At 43.0% G+C, this 27,989-nt stretch overlaps 1 protein-coding gene across 2 annotated transcripts in view; it reads left to right on the forward strand.

Annotated features, from left to right (window-relative positions):
- Positions 1 to 27,989, forward strand: part of RFTN1 (raftlin, lipid raft linker 1) — a 198,026-nt gene that overhangs the window by 69,309 nt on the left and 100,728 nt on the right. For both annotated transcript variants that reach the window (XM_014842166.3, XM_044754150.2), the window contains exon 3: positions 17,514 to 17,700. In XM_014842166.3, coding sequence (XP_014697652.1) covers positions 17,514 to 17,700 — 187 coding nt within the window. The remainder of the gene's footprint in view (positions 1 to 17,513; positions 17,701 to 27,989) is intronic.

Raw genomic sequence — 27,989 nt, forward strand, 5'->3', positions numbered from 1 at the left:
CCATCTGCATCATCTTTTTGCACCATCTGAACTTTTGGTTTAAGTTGTTTAAGGTGGAGGGAGACCTTCGACGCTCACAAGGCAGTCTGAGGATAACCCTGTATGTTTAAAATTACTTTTCCCTTCGTCTTTGGTTGTTTCCTCACCCTCATCCCCCTTGACAGCCATTTCTTTTAGCAGCTCTGTCTTACGGCGTCTTTAGTTTCTTAGGAACAGCTCTCGTTCACTACTCATATTTCAGTTTGCGTCATATTTGATTAAGCTTCCTCATTATAACAGATGGACTGGCATAAATAGGTTTGGGACTGTACCTGGCTCGTTTGTGGTAGGCCGCTGACCCAGCTGGAGCAGCAGAAGGTCCTCGGTCTCTACTGGAGGGCACCCCACTAGCCTGGAGCATCCAGCATGCGGGCGTCCGCCTGTGTGCAGAGGCGTGGAGGGCTGGGGTTAATCTGGTGCCCGGGGTGAGAGGAGGCCACTATGAGACTGGCTTCTGCCCCGCCCCCTTGGCTTCTCTCACAGCACTCTCTTGGTTTTCTCCCCACCTCTCTGGCTGCTCTTCTGCCCCCTTTGTGGATCTGTCCATCTCTGCTGGGACACTGCATATCGAGAGTCTGGTGATGCTCAATTGTAGGCCTGCTCTTCTGTACCTTCTGTCATAGAGAGGTTATCCAAGCCCCTGGCCTCAGTGAACAGTCACGCTCAGGTAGATGATGCTCAGGTTTGTATCTCCACCCCAGAGCTCTCCTCTGAGCTGCAGACCTTGTATCCAGTGGCCTACCTAACGTTTCCTCTCAGATGTCACAGAAGTCTTCTGCAGTCACCATGACCAACACCAAGTGGTGAATGTCACCACCATCCATTCAAGGACCTGCAAACCCAGAGACCTAGGAGCTGTTTTGGCCGTCTCTCTTCCTCATCTCCCAGCCATGTCTTTGGTTTTATTTTCTTCTGGGGAACAAAAAAGAAGAAAGAAAAAGACTTGAAAATAGGATCTCCCAAGAAGATAAGAGAAAGCAAAATAACCCCATCTCTGACTGATGTGGAACTAATACTGGGTTAGCTTTTTTTTAGTGTTTGTTAAACTTACTGTTCTAATCCTGGGTTGCAAGTAGCTGTCCTGTGTCAGGAGCTGTTAGAGACAGGTCAATGCCTATCTGGTGTTGTTCAATGAAACTAACTGCCTGTGGAAGTCACCTGAGGCAGCACAGATTGGCGGACTTCAGGTCATGCAACATCATGGTGCAGTGGGAGAGCTCTGGAAGGGACGCCCTGAGCCCTGGGGAAGTAGAAGCCTCAGGTCCCCGACTTGCCTGCCTTCCCTCGCAGGCAGCCACCAGTGTGTGCCTGGGTGTGGCCAGACACTATCCATTCAGCCTCCCCTTTCTTTGCAGTAGCTAAGGACAAACATATAGGCCTTATTTTTTCATTTTAACTATTATGCCTGAAACGCTCCCAGGTGGAGCTGCAGGCGGGCCTGAGGCAGGAGGAGAGTTTAGGAGATGAGTCCTTATGGGTGGCAGTCAGTAGAGGAATTTAGGAAATGTAGGGGCGGAAGGAGAGTGAGGAGGCTAAAATTATCCTTGGGTTTATGCCTTCTTCATAGAAATATTTTCTCTTTGCACATTTAACTTTATAAATTTGGGGTGGATTCTAGACAGGCGTGAAGAATGGTCAGGGTGGAGGTGATCTCTTCCTGTCCTATCTCCCGCCTGATGCCTTTCCCCTTTAACCGTCCACTCATCATCTGCCTTTTCCTGGTGTTTTCTGTGTGTAAAAGGCTCTAGATGTATCCCCACCACGGTTCCGCCTCATTTCTCAATCCTTTCCTTTATTCTCTTGCTCCTTTTGGAATGTGGTTTATATTCCTCTCAGGGGCCTTCTGCTGTCCTTCTCCTGCTGGTTGCTGGGGACTCCTAAAGATGGTTCCATTTTCTAGGACTGGCTCTCTGGGCTTCTCCAGTCCTGGTGCGGATGTGGCCTCCCCCTCTTCCTCCGCACACGCCTTCTGTCAGTATCACAGAAGTCTAGAGTCGGGTGTGGTGCAAATCATGGAGGTGGTAAGCCCTCAACATGCCTTTTGCCTCTCTTACTTTTCTGAGTCCTGATGTTCTAGATGCATTTTTGGTTCACATTTGGAAATGAAAAGAAGTTACACCAGCATTTAAGAGTGTTGCAGAAAAAAATATGCAGGCCTGTGGCCTAGGCTGAGAAATTAAAGTCATATGTGAAAACTAAAGACCGTTGATGAGCTGGAGTGATCGCAGATGGAAGGATCAGCTTACGGACATGAAGATCTGTCATGCTTGGTAGCAAGTTGGGAGGTGATTAGTGTTATTAATAATAGTAACGTTGACAGTAATGGTTTTAGCAGCTCCCGTATACAGAGCTACGGGGCCCAGGCTCACTTCTGGTGCTTTGTATGCGTTATCTCACCTAATCCTCATGTGAGCGCAATGAGATAGACATTACTTTTATCTGAATAAACAAAATCGAGGCCCACGAGGTCTCATAACTTGCCCAAAGTCATACAGCTAGTGAGGGGTGGCGCTGAGATTTGAACCCAAGTGATTGGGCTCCAGAGCGGGAACCTTGGCCGGCACGCCACCCAGCTCTCTGTCTTAGCCAGATTTCATACATCTCCAGCTTTCTGCCTTCTAGTTCAATTCCAGGTTTCTGTTCTCTGTTTACCTGCCAGGATCGGCGTCTTTAGAACGAAGAAAAACGGCACTGCAATTATAACAAAGTAATAATAATACTCACTTCTCACCAATCTCTGGCAAGTCCGAATATCGGGAAGCACCCCCATCCCACCTGCAAAGGAGCCACGCAAGGAAGCGCAGGCAGGGGGACAGCTCTGCCACCCGAAACGTCAAGCCCACACGGATGCGTTCATGAAGGGCGCGGGGGAGAATTTGCGTTTCTGGAATGTACCATAAATCATCTGGAAAATCCAGTTCAGAGCACTCTCAGAGACTCAACACAACAGACTGGAGCGTCCACTGTCTCTTGATATCTCTGATATAAATAATCTCAGCCGGGATGCCAGCCAGCCGGTGGCCTCCGGCGCTTATTTCCAGTTTTGCCGGAGCAGTGATTGGCAGCCGAGGTTCTCAGCTGGAGGTTCCGCGTGGGGAGAGAGTGTGACTCGGGAGGGCGCGTGGGCCTGGCGCCAGAGCAGGCACAGAAAGGGGTCGAGAGCTCGTGTGCTCCAGAGAGGGGAACCCTGGAGAAGCCGGCATGATTGTGTTACTAGAGACTCTTGAAGGGCAAGTATTTAAGGGTTTCAGGGACCAAAATAGCAAGCCTGAAGACAGTGTGAAGTTTTGTTTTTTCCCTCCAATTTGGAATAGTGACAGCTCGGAGAAAGAAGAGATTTAATATGCTTGTAGGAAGATTACTCATTTGATCCCATATTGTAAATATTTTTGCAGCTTTTCTCCATTCCTCAGCTCTACAGATTTATTTTGGGAAAGAAAGTGACCTTACTCATGGCTGTAGCTGAAGGGTGCTTAGTAAGGAATTAAACTAGCTCCTTAACACGAGTAGAAAAGGAGTCATGCTTTTTTGGACTGAAATAAAATGTGTCTGTTTACAGCAAAAGGTTCTAGAACAGACTTGTCTAATAGAAATACAATGGGAGCTGTGGATATAATTTTAAATTTTCTAGTAACCACATTTAAAAAATTAAAGTAGATAAATTAATTTTAATGATATGTTTTATTTAACCCAATATATCCAAGCTATTATCATTTCAACATGTAATCAATGAAAAATTCTTATTGAGATATTTCACATTCTTTGTCGTATGAGATCTTTGAAATCCTGTGTGTGTTTTACACTTTTAGGACATCTCAGTTCGCACTAGCCACATTTCAAGTGCTCGATAGCCATATGTGGCATGTGGCTATTGGGGTGAAAGGGGGAAAGAAATGAGGGAAGGAGGGAGGGAGGAAAAGGAAGGGAAGACAGAGAGGGAGACAGAAATGTTAGAGAAAACCTAAAGATGACTTATACACACATAGATCCTATCACATCCTCCTTGGCAATCTCAAAGGCCAACCTTCCTGGTGGTCCAGTCAGTAAATGATCACTAACAAGTGCGGAAAGTCCTTCCTTTCGCCTGGTTAAAATCTGTCTTTCCTTTCTTGTGCCAACTGTCATGGATAGATTGCATTTTTCTGGGTGTAAATACAAATTACTTTTTTTACCACATTTTTTCTCTGTTTTATTATTCTGAAGAACATCCCTTGGCCATTTGTTCTCGCCTAATTATTTATTCTACTTGATCTCATTCTCCAGCTTTTCTCCTCTTCCACTGGACTACGTGAGAAGGTAGCTGAGAGGGATATACATGTGTAACAGACCCCAACACTGTTAGGGACCCCTTTTTTATAGTGGGAACCAAAATGCCTCTTGAAATCAGCCTCCCGAGGCATCCTAGACTTTTCCATGGGCAAAAAATAAACCGGAGCGTGCTGATGACAATTTTGCATGCAAATTGGTTGGTTAGCGGAGCCCAGAGCTGCTAGACTCGTGTGTACGATTTTCTATTTCCATGCACCAATTTGGGAGTTTGTGCATGAACGCAGTAATTGTTCATGCAAAGCTGAAAATGCAGGTGTGGAAGCCTTTTTTAGAGCATGAGAACTGTCTGGCCCCGTTCTCATTTGACTGAGTTTTGTTGAATCTTTGGTGATGTCATACATAGCAGAATATTATTTATTAAGATGCATTTCCAAGATGTGGGACTTTTTGTAAATCTTATGAATGGCTTATGTGACTGTGCCACTGAATTTATGGTGTCTCTCCACTACAGCGAGGAAAAGGAGAATCCACTGATGTGAATCTGCTGGTGTGTCTGGGGTAGTGCCTTTGAACCAGTGAGTGGGTTCCTTTGTGGGTAGAAGTTGTCCTAAGCCCCCAGACAGTGGAATTTATTCTATCATAAGCTCTTGGAACTAGTCTTGCACATGGTGAATTTTTATCCTTTCCAACAGTTTCCATAGTGTATTATTTTATATTATTATATTCAAAATTTTTTTTTAAATTCTCCTAAATAAAGATTTTATTGATCTACCAATGTTAAACTCTGTTATAGAATTCAGACCCTTATGATAATAACTCAGGATAAAAATAAATAGTAATATTCTCTTGTGTCCTGTGTGAATGCCAAATGTGCCCTTGCCCTTAGGGCACCATACTTTCTGGGAAATTCCTTTTTTTATCTTATGGGTTAAGATTTTCAGTCACTTCTTTGTCCTCTCATTCTTTTTCTTTGGCCATCTCTGCAAGTGAAATGTTTACATTCTTCCTTTGTTTTCATTGTCAAAATCAAAAACCTTTGAGTTTTGCAATAGCAGATTTTCACATTTGTGACTTATTATGACTCTTAGCAGCTTTTTTCTTCTTGTTGCTCTCGTATCTCCTGCTCACACCAGAGGGGACAGAGAAAGGAAAGATGGTGAAATGGAGGTGAGAAGTACTTTCTCCTTGTGGGAGCTGAGGCGAAAAGTTGAGTGGAAGGTGCGGCCGATGCTGTTGGTTAAAGGAACGTTTCTGGGAGATGCGTGGTAGTGATGGTTGCACAACAGTGTGGATGTACTTAATGCTGTTAAATCGTGCACTTGAAAATGGTTAAAATGGTAAATTTTATGTTATGCATATTTTACCACAATTAAAAAAACCAAAACATAAAGGTTTTTTGGTTCCCTCTGAGTTTTACACTGGCTGATGGTTTTCTAGGACCCGTCATGGTTTTCTCATCTTGATCCCATGGCTAATCTACTTTGGGGCCCAGGGTATGTGGGCACCTCAGAGTTACCCCAGAGATGCTCAGGTGGCAGTTTGCATTGGACTTTCTTTAATGGAAGAGTGTGGTCATGCCGTGGGTCATGTATTGGCAGAGAATTTATTTATTTAAAATGGTTAAGATGGTGCCTTCTCCAGGCACCAGGGTCGGCCAGCTTGTTGATGAATAAACCTGGCATAGGCTCTGGCCTGGTAGAACTTATTTGGTGGGAAAGACAGGGAAAAAAAGTAAATGAATAATTTATATAATTGAGAGTTGTGATAGATGCTATGAAACAAAGGACTGGGAAGCAGTGGTATAGAGCAGCGCTGCCTGGTGGAAACATCCTGTGAGCCACGTGTGTAAGTTTAGATTTTCTAGTAGCCTCATTTAAAACAGTAAAAAGAAACAGGTGAAATTAATTTTAATAATATATTTTATTTAATCCTAAGATTTCCAAAATATTGTCATTTCAGTGTGTTATCAATATAAAAAACCCTCTGACTTAGATATTTTACGTTCTTTTTTTTCATGCTGAGTCTTTGAAATCTGGTACATATTTTAGACTTACGGCACATTCAGTTCTGACTAGCCACCTTTGGAGTGCTGAATAGCCACATGTGGCTAGTGGCTAGTCTTGGATGGCACAGGGAGAGAGCTGTGTGTGTGTGAGAGAGAGTGATAGACACACAGACACAGAGAAGGAGGGAGGGATGGAGAGAAAAGAGAGAGAGACAGAGAGAGGGAGACAGAGACAGAGAGACAGAGAGAGATATGGACAGTGGATGGCTCATAATTAGGTGGTGTGGATAAAGACAGCCTGCCTCCATCTCCTTTTTTCCCCCTCTTTTTGTCTCTCTGTTTCTCTTCCTTGATGTTTTTAGATCATGAAATTTAGAGGATGATCCGGGCCCTGACTTTGGCTGTCGAGAAACTAAATAGTGTTATTCCACTGTAATTGTCCTCTTGTATGGTGCTATCTTTATCTCTGTTTTTGTTACTTTGAAATGAATCAATGCAGGCAAGTAATTAAGAAAACAGTTGATGATCTTTACTGCACCCCGCCTCCCCCGTTCCTAATCCCCTGATTTCACAAAGTTAACTGCCTAGTCTGTCTCCTTCCACACCTCTTCTGTGCGCCTGTGGGCCTGGACACATTTAGAGGGATTTTGTTTGGTTTTTTTAAAAAAGTGGGCACATATAATGTATGTATCACTCTGCATCATGCTTTTCTCAGTCTATAATGGATATGCCTCCAGGTCAGAGCTGTGAATCCAACTCATTTTTAAAATTGCTACTTAATAGTCTACAATATGAAAAGTCCGTAGTGTGTTGGCCATTCCACTGTCGATGGATTTCATCGCATGGATGTGGGGAATTAAAATGGCACTTGGCTGTTTCAGACTTGAAAAATGGACCATGTTCCTTCTTGTTCTGAAAGAGCTGGTCGCCTGCCTGCCTCTAGTGGGGCTGTTCCAGATGGTGGATGGGTGAGGGGACGTGGTCTCCAGGTCACAATGTGTTCGCAGGCTCCGTACGTGTTACCTGTTTGAGGTGCTCTTTTAGCGGGATTCTCTGCTTTCAACACACCTAAAATGAGAAGGTATCAGAACAATCAGACTCTTAGTTGAAATGGAGACTCCCCCAAAAGCTCCTTGTAAAGAGGCGTTATTGTTCTGCTATGCCTTCTCTAAGAACTTGGCCACATGGCATTATATTTTCAGTACTGATTACTTTTATAAACGTCTTGAGACTTTATTATAGAAATTCATACAGAGTCCCATTTGCATTCTAAACAGTTTTATTTCCATATTGTTTGTACATATTCATTAGTGGCTGGTCTTTGATGCAGTCTGTTTATTGTACTCTCAAAATCAAAAGAAAACCAGGACTATCAGCTATCATGCTATCACGCTTAATTAGGAAAATGGCATAAAATATTGATAACTAGCTTCCCTTCTGACTCATGCTCAGCTCTTCTTGGATTTGGCGTGGATGAGTCTGGATAGAAATTCTGAAGACTTGGTGATCCTTTGCATCTTCCCTTCTCTATAAAAAGTACTTTTAAGGGTGTGAAATATTTTATTAATACTCTGAGTTCAGTTTCCAGCTAGTTGTTTTTAATATTTGAGTACCCCACTGTGAAATCTAGCAGCATGGGGCCTGGAGTTTCTTGAAAAGCTTTCTCGATGAATCTTGGCCTGTCTCCTCCAACAACACGGACTGGTGAGATGAGCAATAATGCCATCTTTTGGGTTTGATCAATGGGTACAATCTTGGGGAATTATTCAGGCACTCTCCTTACAAACACCTAGACGCTGAATTTTTTTACAGTACCATATTGTGTGTGTGTGTAATTCTGTGACTGTGTGTGACCCTTTGAAATGACAAGCAAACCAATAAGAACTTGACTTCCCCTCCCCGTCCCCTTCACACACACACACACACACACACACCGCATTGTTGTGGTTGTCTGATGCTTAGCCATCGTTTGTGGTCTGGAGGCCTGCATCTTAAGAACTCATTCGATGAGGCATCTGTTGCATTTACAGTTACCCACTGAGTGACCTGTAGGTCCTAGGTTTATATAAGTTTGAAGAAGTGCTTTTAGTCTTACTGAGATTTCCCCTTGAGTTTATCTGTGGTTTGGTTAAGGTGTTAAGAATCGTGTTTTATGAATTCGGATTGGTGGTTCCCAGGGGCCACAGGGAGAAGGGAATGGGGAATGACTGCTTAGTGGCTATGGGGTTTCCTTTTGGCTTGATGAAGATGTTTTAGAACTTGATAGAGATGAGGATTGCACAACATTATAAATGTGCTAAATGCTGCTGAATTGTTCACTTTAAAATAGTTGATTTTATGTTATGTAAATTTTCCTTCAATTAAACAAAGAAAAAAGAATAAATAGTGTTTTAATGGTGTGGTCTCCTGAACCTGGATATGGTTTTCTTTTTTGTAAGTTTCAGAAACATGAATTTATTTGATGAAAAGATGACAGAAATCTGAATTTGAAAAGCCCTAAAATGAATGCTTGAAAGCTTTTCCCCCCAGACTTAGAAATGACACAGAAGACGTGGGCCACAAACATTATTTTAAAAATGGAATTCCTATTCCTTACCTATACGATGAAAAACGCCACATTGAAAAATGATTGATTTTAGTGTTTTGGTAAATTGGATCTACTGCAAAGCCCAGGCAGATTTATGTTATAGAAACAGTGGCCTTTGGGAACTTTAAAAAAAAAAAAAGATTTTGTTGAACAGTGTCATTATCAGCTTCACCTGTGAGGGAGATTACCCGAGGGAGATGGTGTCTCTCTCTCGTGTGGTGCTCCTTGGTATTGACAGATCCATTAGCAGATGTAATTAGAAAAGCAAAGTCAGACTTTGAATAATTAGGTTAAAGTCACAAATGATTGCTGGGCAAAATAACAGAAGTTCATTCGGCGGCCACTGCCTGCTGTAGAGAGCTGGGTGACATGTGCCGTACACGGGGGTTTCTTTCTTGTGTTGGATGCTGGTGCTTTCCCAATAATAAAGTTTGAAGTAGCAAAGACATCTCCTTGGCTCTTTCGCAGATGTGTGAAGGGCTTTGTTTCTAGGGAATAAATGGGGCTGCAGAATGTTTTTGCTAAACAAAACATAGTCATAGCAAAAACAAAATCTACTTTATCCCATGAGTGTTAAGAAATGTGTGGTTTCGTGGATTGTGTTTTTTCCCTTGCTTTCATTCCTTTCTTTCTTTTCCTTTTCTTTTTCCCTCCTGGAATAATGGCTTATTTATTTATATGGAGTTACTTTCTGAAAGAAAAACAAAACACTTATTTCAAAAGATCTCTGGACACTTATGCCACCCAAAATACCTTTCCAGCAATACCTTCTATATTTTGATTTTTAGAAAGTCTGTTAGTGGTAATTAAGTGAGGAAAAAAAAATAAGATTTCCAAGGGATTCAAAATATAATTATGTGGTTCTAAACTCTTTGTTCATCTTTACGTCAGTATAGAAAAGGGAGGAATTAGGAAATCGAGGCCTGTGTGAAATATCTACAAGTGTATCCTCGAAGACTTTGATGTAAATTGTGATGATATGGAAATGAGTGGAATCACAAGCTCTCCAATACGTGACTGTTGCTCACGCTGACCCTTCAAAGTGCTAAGATCAGTGTTAGGAAGGATGTGGGCCATCCATCCGTCTACATGGATCACAAGCCCCATTCAGACTCTGTAACCTACCAAGTATTGGCTTTGGGTTACATGGGGTTTAAAATAAAATTGAAATTGCTTGCCGAATTTAAAGATTAGGTGAGTTTCTATGAGGATCAAGATTTCTGACTTCTTGAAGCTAAGAATTAGAAGTTCTGGCACCATGGGGCCCATGTGCCCATTGCTAATAACCAAGCTAGAAGAACGAGATGTCACCCCCTTGGCAAGTTGGGGCCTTCGTGTTCATTGTTCTTTCCCTGACTGTGTCTCTTGTTGACTTTATCCATCCGGCCCCTGAGGGCCCTGGTTTCTGACCTTGGGATCTGCACCAGACCTTCTGCTGGGTCATGAGATGAGAACCAGCTGCTGCCCAAGCTGGTGGGAGAAGCCAGCTGGAGAACAGGGCTTTGCACAGCAGTAGGACAAAGTTCCCACGTAGGATGGAGACACGGCTCCCTGAGTGGGAGCCAGGGGGTGTCCAGCCTGGACCTTGGGCTTGCAGACTGATCACTGTGGGTAAAGACTTGGCAACATGACAGATTGGAAAGTGGAGAGAAAAGTGTGATTTTTAAATGGACATTGGGCCCTAATGCTGGCATTTCCTCAGACTGGAGGGTAACATTGTCCAAGACAGGCTCATCAGTGTCCCTCATCTTCAGGATATGAAAACTTTTAGTAATTAACAGTTTTAACTTACGATGGCGTAGGTGGTTCAGCCCTGGAGTAGAGTCCTAGTAAAAATCCAGGAAGCCTGCGTAACTTCAGATCACTCATACCATTTTCCTTGTAGCTCCTGTCATTGCCACAGATATTTCCTAAAATGCCCCTGTTCTCTCCCACCACCGTGCAGGCAGATCTTCCCTAGAACTCCCCTGGAAGGCTCCCACAGCCCTGGGGGACAGTCGGACCAGGCACAATCCCTTCTAGGCTGGGACCCTCGGACCACAGTGGTGTTTATCCTGCCTTCCCAGCAACAGGTTATGCTCCTGTCTTTCTTTCCATCTCTCCACCCATCAGCACATGTGGTTGTTCCCTGTTCCCATTTTGCCTCTGGTTTGGGGAAACTCTTTCAGTTTATGTCAAAAACATTTATTATATTATCCAATGTCACTTTTTTAGTTAGAAATTGGTACCGTAATCTCCAAAATGAAACCATTAAATTGTTGCGTTTTAAAGTTGAAAGTTCCTTTAAGAATTGCCTATCCAGGGTCTTCATTTTATAAACGAGGGACCCAAGAGATGGGGTGGGAGTTATATGACTTGCCCAAGGTTACATAATTTGTAAACGAAATCAGGCAAATATTGCAAAACAAAAATAGTGGAGAGGTTGCTCTGATGGGTGGGGTGAGAAATAGACCAAGAGGCTACGCTCGGTATGTCCAGCCAAACAACTAAGTCATTCCTTCGCTTATTTTTCTAGTAATAATATTGGGGGATTGGTCAGTTTACAAGAACTAGAGCTTTTGTTTAAGGTTAAGGTTCAAATAGAAACATGAAATTAAGGTCTTTAATCATATTTACACCAAGAGCCTGTTTTTTTTAATTGTGATATGATTGTTGAGATTCATTTTTGTTTGTTTTTTAATCCTGAAGCTAAACTTACTTTGACAGCATGCATACCAAAAATTAAAGCCATAAAATTGCTGAGTTTTGACAGGAGATATATCTTTAGATTTTAAGATAAAAATTTAAAAGCTATTATGTTTTATTCAGGAAGCATTTAACAGTAAAGTAATTGATTGACTAATATTTTTAGTACACTGATTTGAGAGCCTGGATATTAAGAGGTGTGGGTGGGAATGAGAAGCGATTTAAGGGCCCAGCACCATGATGTCCTCACCACCTGCGGCTGACCGCTCTCCCTGGCCCACTCCCCATCCACCACTGCCAGCACACTGCCTATGACAATTCTGAGCTTTATGGATTACACACACATTATCCCATTTGGTTCTCACAACCACCCTATGATAGAAAACAGGCTGATGTTATTATCTCCATTTTATACGAGAAGACTGTGTCCATGTGCCCAGGATTAACGCTAGTGAGAAATGCAGCTGATGCTAGAATCCCGAGTCTTCTAACCACATCAACTACTTTTATTTTATTTTATTATTTTTTAAGATTGGCACCTGAGCTAACAACTGTTGCCAATCTTTTTTTTCCCCTGCTTTTTCTCCCCAAATTCCCTCAGTACATAGTTGTATATTTTAGTTGTGGGTCCTTCTAGTTGTGGCATGTGGATGCCGCCTCAGCGTGGCCTGATGAGTGGTGCTAGATCCCCGCCCCAGATTCGAACTGGCAAAACCCCGGGCCGCTGAAGCAGAGCACGCGAACTTAACCACTCGGCCATGGGGCTGGCCCCTAGTTTTATGTTTTTATTACAGCATGATGCATAAAAGGAAACAAGTATGTAAATTATCAAAATCTTGGTGAAGGTTTATTTTATTATAGCAGTAAGAGTTTGAAATACTTGAAACATTCACAAAATATTGAACTGTTGAGACTGGCTGAGTTTGAGGTCTCATATTTGATGACTCACAGATGCTCTTTATTTGCAGTATTGTCAAAGAAAAGGGGATCATAGTGCTGCATGGTGTTTTTAGGTTTGATGCATATCATGAAATTACCCTCCAGAAAGGCCAAAAAAGTCCATTCAGTTTTTCAAATAAAACAACCAGCGTCTATGCCACACGCAGTTGTGCCCTCTGGGTTCAGTCGCTTCCTAATCTCTTGACAGCAGAGGAAACCCAACCCTGTTTCCTTTGGGACAATATACATACAGACCCACTCCTGTCTTGTGTTTTTTTTTTGAGGAAGATTAGCCCTGAGTTAACATCTACTGCCAATCCTCCTCTTTTTGCTGAGGAAGACTGGCCCTGAGCTAACAGCCATGCCCATCTTCCTCTACTTTATATGTGGGACGCCTACCACAGCCTGGCTTGCCAAGCAGTGCCATGTCCGCACCCGGGATCCCAACTGGCAAACCCCGGGCTGCCAGAGCAGAACGTGCGCGCTTAACCGCTGCGCCACCGGGCTGGCCCCCACTCCTGTCTTTTGCAGGGCCTGGGACCAGAGTGCAAGAAGAGATATTGGGCCTGAGCCAATACTAGGGTGAGGCGAGCGAGGCAACATTCGTTAAAAAGACGCGATCAGCAACAGTGGCGTGCAGAGCCGTGCTGGAGCCTGAGGCCAAAGGAAAAATCAATAATACTGATCCTGTCCTTATTAAAATTTTTGATATTTTGTTTGTTATGGATTTTTTGCATTAATTTTCACTTTTTAACATATTGCATTAAATATTTATGTTGATTGCTGAGTTTTTGGTGCCCCTTAAATTTTGCACCTGTGGCAGTGTCTCCTCACTCACCTCGCCCTAGTCTCTGTCCCAGTTTGGGCCTGGGGGTGGGCATACAGCGGGGACCATCAGGACCACCCTACCTACAGACTGGGGAAGAAGCCTGCGCAGGCTGGGGCTGTCAGGCCAGAGAATTCCCGGGTCTAGGCCATGTGAAGTTGGGGTGCAGGGCACAGGTGGGTGCATGCCCTTAGACCCAGGTTTCCTGGCCCATGAAGAGGAGAGTGTTGGAGGAGGGCCCAGGTGGAACTTTCTGGAGAGTACTTCTCAGCCTCAGAATCTCCTGGAGGGCTTGTGAAGGTGTAGGTGGCTCAGATTCTGATTCAGTAGGTCTGGGGTGGGGCCCAGAGTCTTCATTGCTAACCAGTTCCTGGGTGCTGCTGCTGCTGGGCCACGGTGCACATGGGGAGGCTCCCTGCTCTGAAGCTCAGGGTCCAGGGTAGGGGCCCTCTTGCCTGGGTCTAAGGAGCTGCTTGTGAGCCCTTGACGGGTTTCTGTGTGTGGGAATGCAAAGGGGCTCAGCGTCTTTACCAGACTTAGTTTTAGACTTTTTTATCTAGCAGCATATCCACAGTGTACCCTTTAAGAGAAAGATTGCATGCATCTCGGCTTCCCTGGTCAGTCGTCTGTTTGTCACTGTTGTGAATGGAGATTTCTCTAGGTTGCTGGACACTTGGTCTAGGGACTCATTGCTATAGGTTTTTTTTCCCCTGTAAATCTCCTGCATGGTGTATGGAAATGAGAGTTACAGTATCTGATGTTAAATAATATTCCTAAGTACCCCTAGATTTTGTTTTTGTGTTTTAAAATAACACATTATTGGGGCCAGCCCTGTGGCATGGTTGTTAAGTTTGTGTGCTCTGCTTTGGCTTTGTGGGTTTGGATCCCAGGACCTTCACCACTCATCAAGCCATGCTGTGGTGGTGTCTCACATACAAAATAAAGGAAGGTGGGCACAGATGTTAGCTCAGGGCAAATCTTCCTCAAGCAAAAAAAAAAAAGAGGAAGATTGGTAACAGATATCTCAGGGTGAATCTTCCTCAACAACAAAAAAATAAAAAAGAATTTAAAAAACCACATTGTTTTAAAAAAATACATAAAAACTTGTAAATAATATTGTTTTTACATATAAAGAAGACAATTAAAATGTCTCATAAACCCTCGCCTCAAATGGTCCCTGTTGATGTTGTACTAGAAGTACGTAATAAAGTAAAAACCACCTTCCCATCCTCCCTCTCTACTACAGTCCCTCTTTCCAATATTGATGTTTTTTGTGATTCCTTCCAGAAAAAAATTATTCTTGTCTATCCTTTTTTTCAATACAAGAGCATCATATGATAGACACTGTTAGACACCTTACGTCTTAACTTAGTAATGTATCTTGGACATGTTTCCATCAGCACATGACAGATTTACCTTAATCTCCTTAAACGTTCATAGGATTCATCATTGTTTAACTGGCACACCAGTGAAGAACTCTTTGGTTCCAGGTTGTTGCTGTATGAACAACCCAGTAGTGAATGTCTTTCTTTGTCCATACATCTTGAAAAACTTTTATGAACCCAGCCATAGGTGTAATACCAGCAGCGGAGTTGCTGGACAAAGGGCGCAGACACTTTTCAGTTTGGAGGCAGTCACCACATTGCCCTCCAGAAAGGTCACCCCATCAACTGTGATGAGCGTTGTCTGTTTCCCCAATCTTCTTGCCCGTGATTGATATCATAGAAGTAAAAAGAAAAAATAATTGTACTATTCCAATAGCAGTACATTATAAAGTAACTAGGAATAAACTTAGTAAGTGTGCAGTATTTATATGAAGAAAACTTTAATATGCATCTGAAGGACTGAAAAGACTTGAATAAACGAAAGTTATGCTGTGTTCTTGTGTGGGAACTTGTAGCATGATGAAAATATCCATTCTCCCTCAGTAAAGCTATAAATTTGAACATGATCCAATAAAAATATTAACACCATTTTTTTGTGGAGGGGGAATTTGATGAGCTGATTTTAAAGATCCTTTGGAAAAACAAATAAGTAAGAATAGACAGGAAGATTCAGAAAATAAACAGGAAGCTAAGAAGATTCAGGAAATAGCCAGAGCAGATATTAAAATATAATATGAAACTAACATTGCTAAAATGTATTAATGGATTACAGTCATAAACTTAAATATATTCAGGAATATAATATATGATAAAGGTGGTAACTCAATGAGGAAAATGGATAAAAAATGGGAAAATGTTTAATTCATGTTGCATAAATTCCAAATGCATCAAAGATTTACATGTAAAAAATGAAATATGCACTACAAGAAATCACAGGAGAATTGTTTTATAATCCCAGATCTCTCTGCTGTGACATAAAACTCAGAAGCTGTTGAAGACAAGATTGATAAATTCACCTTTACAAAAAAAATTCTCCATAGCGAAAGGCACCTTTCACCAAGTCAAAAGACAATAAATTGTGGGAAGATATTTGCCACTGGCATCACAAATAAGAACCAATAAGAAAAAAGGACCAATAACCCAAAAGAAAACAAGGCAGCGACTATGAACAGTTAACAGAAAAGGCAACACTGATAGCATTTAAACATAAAATGTTTAATAAGAAAAAATTAAAATTACATAATAAGAGAAATACAAATTACCACCTCACAGGGGTCATTTTTTCACTATGAGATTAGCCGGGGCGTGAGAAGGGAAATGCCTTTGTACAGCGCTGATGGGAGGTAAAGCTGTATCTACTTTATGGAGGAATCTGGCAATATCTGAAAAAACTACAATGCATTTATCTTTAGCCCAGCAATTCCACACCTAGGAATTTATTCTTTTAGAGGTACTATATATACATGCACCCATGTGAAATCATGTAGGAGCAATGTTTTTCACTGCAGCATTACTTATAAAAGCAAAAGTTTGAATAATCTGTGGTCCATCACACAATGGAAACTGCGTCTGTAAAAAGAGTGAGGAAGAGCCCTGTGTACTGCCATTGAAGGTCTCTAAGACAAGTACACTGTTAGTTGATAAAAAGCCAGGTGCGTGATGTTATGCTACCATTTGAGTAAAAGGGGAGCGAGATCTATAGAGTTATTTAATTGTGCATGAATTCAGCGATTGTTGACATGTATACAAAAAATGAATAATATTGATTGCGTCAAGGGAAAAGCCTGGGAGGCAGGGACAGACCTGGGACGTAGGCTTTTGGCTCTGTATACGCTTGTACCTTTCGAATTTTGAATCTTGTCTGCCTTTCTTAAAAAAAATTTTTTTTTAAAGGTTGGCACCTGAGCTAACATCTATTGCCAATCTTTTTTTTCTTCTTCTTCTTCTCCCCAAGGCCCCCCAGTACGTAGCTGTATATTCTAGTTGTAGGTCCTTCTGGTTGTGCAGTGTGGGACACTGCCTCAGTGTGGCTTGATCAACTTAGCGGAGCCGTGCTAGGACCATGCCCAGGATCCAAACCAGTGAAACCTGGGGCCGCCGAATGCAGTGTGGGAACTTAACCACTCGGCCATGGGGCTGGCCCCTAAAATTTTTTAAATGCAAATTTTAAAATAATTCAGTAGGTAAAGAATATTTATTTGTTTTGATATGCATAGTTCTAATGTTGAGTTAATTTGAGTGTCTTTTCAAATATTATGTTTTTAGGCAATTGACTGTTCATATACTTTGTCCATTTTTCTTTTTTTTTTTGGAGTGGTTTCTTTACAAATCAAGGAAATGACCCCTTTGTCTTAAGTGTCACAGAAATTTTGTTCTGGTTTATCTTTTGGTTGTTGGTGCTGCTTTTTGCCACCTGGCGATTTTATATTTGCCCACAGTCCTTGTCTCCCCCTCCAGCCCCCCCCACCCCTGCTTCTTCTGCTGCTTTTCTTTCTTTTTAATTTTTTTTGAGGGGGGTGGAAATGACTTTTTCAATGTGATCTCTGAGCAGATTGACTCAGTATTTAAAATATCCAATTATCAGTGCCTTTGGATGAGTTGCAAAATATCTGGGTGCTTGTAAGTTCTCTTTGAGGACAGTAGTTAAGACGGAACGAACTCATTTTTAGTGAGAGGTGACCTAGAGATCCGTCTCAAGGACAAGGGGAGAGGGACTCAGATGGGTGGGGCAGGCAGTGTCCGTGGGTCTCTGATGAGCTCTCCTCTCCCCACCCCCAGCGGAGCTCCCGCGCTCCTCGGCGGTGAGGCTGGCCTCCCTGCGCGACCTGCCCGCCCAGCTCCTGGAGCTGTACCAGCAGGGCTTTTCGCTGGTGGCTCTGCATCCTTTTGTGCAGCCGATCCATGAACAGGAGAAGACACCCCTCGAGCACATCTTCAGGGCCATTCTGATCAAGAAAACCGACAGGTAAGGCCTTTGTGGGTAGATGGTTAGGATCGCGAGGTGGCTAACCTGTGTTGAATGGAAGAGGGGAATTAAGAGGATTAGGGGTGGGCTGGAGTGTGTGTTTGAAATTTGCATTGATGTTCCCAGGCCTCTGCCCTCTGACACGTAAGGCAGTACGTTAGGCAACCAGAGAGAAGTTTCTTAGCATCCTGTGGCTGTCCACACCCAACTGCGTAAGCAGAGAGTTCCATTTCACATCCTTTCCCTTCCTTCATTTATTGGATTACACACATCATTGATGGTGGGAAGCAGAGTCATTATAAAATACAATTTTAAAGGACAGGCATTTTCTCTCCTAGCAAAGATTACACTTTAATTTATTGGATTACACTCCTTTAATTTATTGGATTACACGTGGAGAAGAATCTCTCCTCTGAAGAGGTATCTCCCACAGTGATACAGCTAGAGCAAGTAGAATACTATTAATCCGAAAAGCATGGCCAGAAAACTCACTAATTTTTTTTAGACTATTTACAAACTTAATGCCTTCCCCCAAACTCTAGAAATAGTTGAACATTCTGAACCCACTGTAAATTCTGTCAGTCGTGTGGAAGGAAAAACAAAATCCACTTGAGTCAAGTGCTGTAATTGATTTAGTCTTGAATTTGATTTTCAAGGCTTTGAGGATGTTTTTTTAAGTATGCCTTGCCCAACTGAATGCTTACTCTTATATATATATATATATATACACACACACACACACACACACATATATATGTAGTCGTTTTTTTGTTTTTGTTTTTTTTTTGCTGAGGAAGAGTCACCCTGAACTAGCATCCATTGGCAATCTTCCTCTTTTTTTGTATGGGAACTGTGCCACAGCATGGCCACTGAGACACGAGTAGTGTAGGTCCGTGCCTGGGAATTGAACCCAGGCCACCAAAATGGAGCACACCAAACTTAACCACTAGGCCATCAGGGCTGCTCCTTACTCATATTTTTATTGGGTCTAATTAGGAAAAGAGAGGTGGAGATTGGTTTCTCAAAAGGAGCAACATTAATTTTAAATGATTTCTTTAAAACAATGAAGGTGGAATAGAAAGCACCATATGTTTTTGCTGCTTTCGTAAAAATGAAAATTGAAGTAAGTCTGGCAAAGGAAATCAGATCTATCCTTTGGCCAACTATCATGGGAGGAATGACAACATACACCATGTTTTGAAAGGAGGGAGAGTACAGAGTGACTGCCTCTCTTTCTTTCTAAAAGTCGTTTTGCTGGGCGGACAAGGGTTCGGCTAGTGAGCTCACGAGCGACGGCTGTGAGGCGGGAGGCTGCGTGACTGAGATGGGCTCGTCTTTCCTGACAAGCAGAGTTCTTCATTTCTTCGTGGCTGATCAAGCTATGGGGCCCTTAGTCCCAGTCAACGTGCTCTAGAGTTCGAAGTGAAAGATGGTATATACCTGTGCTAATGTCCAGGATTACCATCGTTTTTGTAAAGTGAAATTTTCTTGATATCTGCCTTTTTTGGATATTGGTTTCTTTAGCCAGTTGGCTGAGGATCAAGATCTGGTCAATCACAAGAGGAAATTGTTCTGGGAGCCACAGTGGTTTTAGGTTCCACTGACACATGGGACATGCATCATGACTGTAGCTCACCTTGATTGAGTGCTCACTGTGTGCTGGTCTTTATAAGTATCATTTCATCCACATAATCAGCCTGTGAAATAGCTACTATTTTTGTTCCTCTTTTAAAGGTGAGGAAACTGAGGCCCAGACATTGAATGATTTGTCAAGGTCTCACAGATGGCAAGTAGAGCTCTGACTTGCTCCCAGGCAGGCTGACTCCCATAGCTGTGTCTTACCCCTGAGGTGAAGCAGGCACTGTGCTCCTGCACCCGTGACGTTTGTGAACAAGCCCTTTATGAAAAAAAGTGGGGAGCGTGTCTTTGACTTTTAGATGGCGTAGTAGTCATTATTTCACCTTTCCTCCATTTTACCGCTCAACAGTCTTCAAATAAATCTGAACTTCAGAAAGGAAACAACATAAAACCGACTTACCGTGTGCCTTCCAGGTTACACAAGGCATTACTGGGCTCCCGTGTTTCTCTACTTAGATGCGTGCATTGGTCTTGATGTTTAGAGGGGAGAAGTCCACTTTGGTCAAGTCACAGGTGTATCCCTCGGTGTGATTCTGTTATAGGTGATGTCAGCACGGGACTTGCCATGAAGTCAGCACATGTTAAATGAACTTGACTCTAAATGTGAAGATGTCTTTTTTTTCCTGCTATGGAGCAGCACTTCTCAAACTTTGACGTGCCTGCTGTGAATCCCTTGGGGCTGTCATTCAAGTGCAGTCTGATTCAGCAGGTCCGGCGTGGGGCCTGGGACTTTGCATTTCCAACATGTTCCCAGATGATGCCAAGGCTGCTGGTCCATAGACCACACTTAGAATAGCAAGTGAGTAGAGGACCTGGCTAATTCCTGTCTGGCTTCGTGCCTCACACTCACCAACACTCCTGGGGATGGCCATTTCACTCTTGGGGACAGTCTGAGTACTGGGATAGGTGAGAAAGAACATAGGGTTCCTGGTTGGAGGGCCTGTGTTCTAGGCTGCACTTGGCTATGAATAAGTGGTGTAGTTTGGAGGGCATATCAGTACATTTTTCTGGTACTAAATGATTTGCAAGGCCTGAATCAACCCTGCATTATCTGATTGGATGAGGTGGGTGAGAAAGCTCCTCTTCAGGAATAAGAAGCCCCGCTTTTGGGAATATCCATTACTAGCCAGCAGTGGAGCTGGTGTTCAATAGGAGTTCTTTCCTTCCACTGAGGACAGGCCCTGAGTGAATGAGCTTACTTTCCAGAAGAGGAAAATTGGTCAAGCTATTAAGAAGAATGAGACAGAGGTGTGCAGAAGGGTTTTCAAGAAAGAGAAGACGGCACTCTCCTTGGGTTTGAGTTCACTCTAGGCCAGAGTGCCTGGACCAACTGCCTGGGTGACTTTAAGGAGCATACCAGCTCCTTAATAAGCAGGTACAGAGAAAGAAATTCCTTTGATAATTTTGTGCTGGGTCTTTGCAACTGTCCCCCCTCCCAGTGTTTTCTTTAAAGGAAGTTTCAAAAACTTGGTAATTTACCAGGGATAGTAATGAGAATGGTAATTTGTCATTCTCATGGCAAAAATGACCAAGAGAATTTCCCCTACTTGCGTTCCCCATTAGTATTGGGTATAGTAGGAAGCAGAGTCAGTCATTATACAATATAATTTTAAAGGACAGCATTTTCTCTCCTAGCAAATGCACTAACCGTGTGTTTTTGCATCATGAGGAAAAGACCCCCACTATGAGAAACAAGCAAAACAACAGAACTTTTTCTGTATCAGTAGGGAGTTCAAGTAGTAGAATCGAAACAAAGGAAATCTCATGTGGTTAACTTTTAATATGGACAGTTAAAATGACATTTTTCACAAAGTCTGCCAAAGTTCTGACAGCTACAGATGCTGTTAAATGAAATGATTTAGCTCTCAAAGAGGAAGTATATGCCTGGTTAATATTTTCTAAGTAGCCCACATTGAAAGGGCCGTGGATAAACTTTTTAGATTACTATCAATCCAGATCAGGTTCATTAGCAAGAATCATCATAGGATGAGGACTTGAAACTTGAATATCAACCTTAATGTGTTTGAAAGTGAACATAAAGTTTTTAGCAAGTAACTGGCCTTTGCGTTCTGCTGCAAGACCAGGAAAAAGAGCAGAACCATACAAGCTTGCATTCATTCACTCACTCATTCCTTCATCTGCAAACACTGAGCTTCAACTCTTTCTAAGATATTGTGCTAGGAGCTCTACTGGGTGGGAAGGTAGAGGGTGCAGATGCAAGGTTCACCTGGGAAGGGAGCCTGCCTTCCAGGGCCCTACAATTTAACTGAGAAAATGAGACGTGAGCCTTCTACCATGGGAGTTTGGAAAAAGGAGAAGTCACTGCTTGCTGGAAAGGAAACCAAGGAAATGTTTCTGGAGAAAGGAGCTTTTAGCTGGGTGAGATTTCTTTTGAGCAAACATAGGAGTAATGCCTAGGATGTAGAAAGAGTTGAAGTCTCGTAATGAAATGTGTTCTAGTGGAGGTTGGGTAATTTGAGAGCATCATTGACAGTCCAACTGGATTATTGAGTCATTCTCAAAGCTCAGCGCAGTGACATTCCTCTGGGCCCTCTACCATTTTGACAAACTTCACTTAAATCCATAAAAAATTACCTGATCTTTTCTTTTGAAAATTCCTGATAACTGCCATTTCATTTTAAGATGGCAAGCCAAAGCACACATCTAACCATACATTGTTCTTCATCCTAAGAGTGTTGAGTTTAGTCAAAGTCAGTTACTTTGAAAACTAACTCGAGAATGAGGAGCTGAATATGAGATATGTAGTGAATAAGTAGAAAGGGAGTTTGGGCTTCCTTCTCAGCTCTCGCTTTGGAACACCTAGTGATTTTTAACAGGCAATATGGTTGCATTCACTCTGAATTGTAAGTACGGTTAAGTTGTCCTTCAATTTTTTTCGGGCAGTTTTCCTTAGAATGAGTTGCCAAAGATCTCAGAACTTGATGGCTAAAAGAAGTCAGTTATTAAAATGTCACTTCTGATGTTTCATGAGTGTGGGTTTAATTCTAGGTCGTTTTATGGTTATAGACGTAAGTACAAAAATGTCTTGTGCTGCATTTTTCAGCTGTTGAATTGTCATTGTTCACACAGAGAGCTAGTTTAGGGTGTCAGTGATGTGTTTTTCATCACTAATGGGTTGAAGCCACTTGGATCCAGGTCTCCTGGAATAATGCCTTATATGGTACGGGGGACCATGACATTTGCGAATTCTGTCGACATTCATCAGGTGCCTTTTGGCCCACGGTCAGGGGGTGGGGCACACAGAGGAGCGGCAGCTAATGCAGGGGGTAGGATTCTGAAACCCTTGTGGAAGGTGGAAAATGAATATAATCAAAACCGCCCTTGAAAATCTCTTTGATTGCCCATGAAATGTAATACTGTAGCATCTCTCTACCTGACCGATGCACGTTTTCCTACAGGACTAAATCGGATTGGTGTTTCCAACAATGAGCCCCATGGGGAAGTCAGTAGGTGTGGGTTCAGAGCCAGTGTTCATTAGAATCACACCTAGGGTGGTGAGATGCTTGCACCTAGAGAGGCGTTCACAGGAACTGAAATTGAGGGAACAGGATCTCCACACCTCCCATCTCACATCCACTCCGGGGCACATCTGCCTTTTGAGTGTAATAACTGGCGCTGTTTTAAGTGATAAACGTTCCTCTCTTTCAGTTAGATTTTTCTAAGATAACACGTGTGATGTAGCTTCTCTCTGCAAATATTACTCTGAAGAGCTCCCAGCTCTCAAGAAACTTATCTACTAGAGGGATGTAAAAAATATATGCAAACTACGTGCATGCTCAACTGAATCTCTGGGTCTGAGTTTCCACCTCTCACCTGGCATTTGTTAATGGGCGTACTTTAGAAGAGGAGACGCTGCCGCCCCCATTTGCTCTTGGTCTGGAATAATGGGTAGACTTGAACAGGGAACAGCTGGTGGGGAGGGCCTCCCAGGCAGGGGGACTGGCCCAGACGAGACCGGAACCTGGAAAGCAGAGCACAGATGATGTGGGGTGACTGGAGCGCGTGGTCCAGAGGGAAATGAGGAGCACGGGGCCTGGATCAGGAGGCCTCCGATGGCCGGGCCGAGTTTAAACTTTATCCTGAAGTCAGTGGGGAACCATTGCAATTTTTTAATTTTATTTTTAGAGGAATGACCATTAGAATTGCTGAGTTTTTAAAAGCTTAAGAGAGGAAGAAAATGGAAGCTGATGGCGTTAGTTATGGTGGGAGATGATCGGTGACTAAAGCAGGCTGTAGTAAGCAGGCAAGGAAGAGAGAGATGTGAGATGTGTCTGACTGGAGCAAATAGTGGATCTAATGTTTAGCTGGAAAGGGACAGCATGAGGGAAGAGGACGCATCAAAATATGAGTGAGCTTTTGACTCTGAGTGGCCGAGAGGATTAACTGGAAGAGGGAGGGAGTGAGGATGGGGAAGGGGGTGTGTGTCTGGGTGGAGTTTTCCCAGAAGCTGACCCTGAGAGGAGGATTCACATGCATGTGGTTATTAAGGAAGTGTTCCCAGCAGGAATCAGTTAGGAGTGGGGATGTGGGACGGGGAAGGGGAGGGAGCAGGCTGATCCTGCATTGAGTCCACCTTGAGGCCAGGGAACTGGCTGTCATATGGAGCCATTTGCCATGAGCTGCCCCAGACACTTCCAGGTCTAGGACTTATCCAGGCAAAGCAGCTCCGGTAGCCAGAGAAGACGGTGAAGCATGCAGAAGCTGGGGAGACACACAGAACTGGGAGGGGCATCAGAGGAGGGATCAGGGGGATCTGGGTGGAGCACAGACAGCATCTACCACAGGAGGAGCGTGAACAGCATCAGTTTGGTCTCATGGTGATTGTGGCAATTGCTGGTGGTAGGATGTCAACTGCGAGGTGTCCACTGGGCAGTCAGGAGCAAGGAGGGAAGTCTGAGCTGGGAGAGGCTGGGGGAAGCTGTGTGAGGCCGTGGTGAGCCCACTAGGACCAGCCTACTTCTGTGTTGCTGACTGAGCCCAGGCTGCTGTGGTCCTCATTTTCTATACCAGATGCCTCCAGTGATTCTTAGAAGAGATGCAGTGCTTGCCGAGAGCTGTGCTAAGTGGGTTGCTCCGTTCCAAATTGACCATATGCTTGGAGTCTGAGAAGTTTTTCCTCTCAGACCGCATCAGCAAGCTGTACTCCCAGCTACTTACAAGCAACACAGATTGCTGAATGAGTCAGCTCTGGCCGCCCAGTGTCAAGTGATGCAGAGAGAGACAATTCTTTAGGCTCCTTGCTGTTTTATTTCCAGGAAAGCAAATCCCAGAGTATGTTTAGCCTTTACCCCTTATTTCCTTTCTTGGGGCCGGGAATCTGAAATCCTGAAGACTGCTGTTTCTCTGACAGGGCTTGCAAACACAGATGCCTACAGAGGCCAGGCTCCTTGAGTGGAGACTCTTGGGTATGGTAGAGTCAATGCCTAACCCTGTCCCATTGTTGCTAAGTGTTGCCAGATCTTATGGTTTTTTTTTTTTTCCGAGAAAAGGCAGACATCTGGATTTTTATGTGAAAACTTTTCTTTTTTAGATGTTGCCTCACTTTTTCAAAGTAACACTGTGTATCCCCACCCCACTCCACTGGCTGCCATCTTGCAACCTTTAGATCTCAGTGTAATGCTTATTTCAGTGGAGTTAATCATCCGCCTTTGAGCTGCGTCTTCCTCCTTTCACATAAAGCAATCATCAGACTTCTGAGTGTCTTGTTACTGTTTTTCTGTGTCTGGCCAGCTCCTCTCCCCCTTGCTAAATCTTCTTTCATCCTTGGATTCTCATTACTTACTTAGAGTGCCAGATGCTGAGTAGGTGTTACTCAATAGAATATTCCTGAATTGAGTGGAATAAAACTATACCCTGAAATTTGGCTACCCTCATTCACTAAAGGGCCATAAATTCATTGCAAGATAGATCTGTCTTTGATTTACATATTTGTCAGTACCAAAAGTGCATCTTGATAATGCAGCCACACAGCATGGACCCCAAGTGATGGAACACTCCCCGCCCCCCGCCAGAAGTCACACCCAAATAACAGTGATTTGCCACAGGGCTATGTATATATGCAGGTTATTTTCATGCTTTTTTTTCTTTTTAAAAAACATCCAAAGGATGGCCTTCAAAAGAAAAGAAATCTTTGTGAACCATAAGTGGAGTACAAATGCATTACATTGCCTTTTTTATAGCCCACAAGATAACATGAACATTTTCTTTGGCATTTGAAAAGGGCAAATTTTGGAAAAGTACAAAATTGTATTGGAAGTAAAAAGAAAAGTCTTATAAAAATTATAGTCAGAAGTGTCCTCTTTAGGTGGCCTTGTGTCTCTTCATGTCTAATTTCTACCAATTACTTTGACTCTTGGGAGAATTATAGGCCTTCTAGAAAGAGGTTTCATAATTAAACGAAATACACAGGGGGTGGCAGCGCCTACTGAGGTGTGCCCTAGAAAATGCTCACACACGAGGCTGGGCTTCAGCCCTGGAGCGTGCTGATTGCTGGAATCACACGTGGGGAAGAAAAGGAACGTGGGGCCCAGCGGTGATTGACAGGTGTTACTGTGGTGGAGAAACCGCAGCAGCCGGTTTATTCCCAGAGAGCAGAAATTGAGGAAGGTGGATTCAAAGTTCTCTTCTTAAATCAGAGCAGGGAATAAGGTGTTGGTTTAGCACGGAGGTTGTTATTTTGGGTGCAGATAGAGGAAGGGCCCCCACTCCGTGCTCGAAGCTGCCCCTTGTTGCCAGCATGGTCTCATCTTCATCAGTTTTCTCAAGCTTTCCGAGGTGTTTGCAGAACTTGATGAGCTCTCCTGGGCTGCCACCTTACCCCGCAGAGCTGTCCAGCATCACCGAAGCCTATCTTAATGTATTCCTCCTATTTCCCATCTCTCTCTGGAGTGACACCCTTTTCTGGCGTGTTGAAGTTTCAGGATTCGCTGTTAATTATTGTGTTTGCACTTTCCAATCTAATATGCCGGTGTAAAGCCACATTCTCCTGGGGAAAGAGGGTTTTTTCCAGTCCGCACCCCTAAATGGCTTGCCTGGATACCCTTACTCTCTCCCTCCAAAGCGTCGGCCTTTATCCCAGTGGAGAGAGCAAGGGAGACGTGCATTGTTCACATGAAAGCTTATTTTCTCTCCTGTTTCATAGCTGTCCTTGATTGCCCGTGTCTTTCCCCGCGCTTTATTTTTTATTTATTTTTTGTCTCCTCTGAGAGAGAGAATTAGCATACTAGTGATTTCCAGTCTTTCCCAGAAGTCATTTGGAATGGCAGAGACAGCAAGCAGGTACCCAAAACACAGAAGTGCAAGCACTAAATTTCTTTGAAATTTCCTGTTGATCTTAAAACTTATGCAAATACTACAGTACCAAGAAATGTCTGTATTTGTTTTAAAATAAAATAAATAAAGGCCCCCTCTTCCCACACGTACACACAATCTTTAAATAAAAATGGATTCTCTAGGAAGATTTGTTCGGTGGCATTGCGTGTAGACTCTAGAGGTGCTTAGTATTTTGAGGGTCATGTGCATACAATGTAGGTAATTTAGTTGCAAAATAATTTTACTAAAGTGTTAGATTTTTATATGTATATGCCTATCCCATATTAAATTTAGGAACTCAGATTGTTTTTAAATATTCTTGGCAAAGTCTCTTTTGTCTTTCTCTTTTTTGTCAGTCAGAGGTAGCTTAGATGGTGTGTGTTTTTCAAGCTAAGAAAGATATGCTGGGTATCACCAGTGATGGGTCCTGGAAAAGACTAGTACTAATTGAATTTGCATTTTTAGCTATGAATGCAGCAGCAGGTGACAAAGAACTTTCAGATCCATATAAGTACATTATTAGTGAGTTCAGTGTTCTTGAGATTTTGATATAAGGATTATCTCTATAATCTATCTAGCTGTTGTCTGTAATTTTTTAAATGGCTGAAAGATGGAACCATTTTACAAAGAGGTAAGTGCTATAAATATGATTTAGTGGAGTACATTTCATTTGCTTCCTATTCATCGACCATGAGTTGGAACTTAAAATGGCTACAAAGACTTTAAAAACCAAATTTGTAACTCGTATTCATACAACACCTGTTTTCTGAGGGTGTGAGAGCACTTTGCTTCATTCCTGTATGTGTTGTAATTTATTCTCACTATGTCCTTCTGATAGTTGTTTCTGTTGTTAATATTTGTTGAAAACATTATTGTGTGTTCAGCAGAGGTTTTAGACTCACTCTATTTTGTAGCTGAAAGGTACCATTATCTTCCCTTATCCCCCACCTCCCATTTTAGATCCTAGGAAAATTAGGCTGAAGAAGTTCGTAATGACTTCTCAGTACTGAAGTGTGGGTTGGGTGAGTGGGAGTGTGTGGGGTGTAAGTTCCATCTTGAGCCTCATGTCTCAGAATACTCCATCTTTCAGCTCTTGGGCCCTTGAGCTTATTGAAGGGTCCTCAGAGAATTCCCAGAATTCTCTGGGCTTTGCAGCATCCCCAGTCCTCATGGTAGGCTGTGGGACCAGAGGCCTGGTTGTCCCCAAACTGATTTCAGTACATAGAGCTGCCACTGCAAACCATTAGGGGCTCCCCAGATGGCTCCACTCAGCAGGCTGGCTGGATCGTGTCAGTTTCTACACTAAATGTTTCCATGCA

This window comes from Equus asinus, chromosome 21 (assembly GCF_041296235.1).
Source record: "Equus asinus isolate D_3611 breed Donkey chromosome 21, EquAss-T2T_v2, whole genome shotgun sequence".
In the NCBI taxonomy this organism is placed as follows: Eukaryota; Metazoa; Chordata; class Mammalia; order Perissodactyla; family Equidae; genus Equus; species Equus asinus.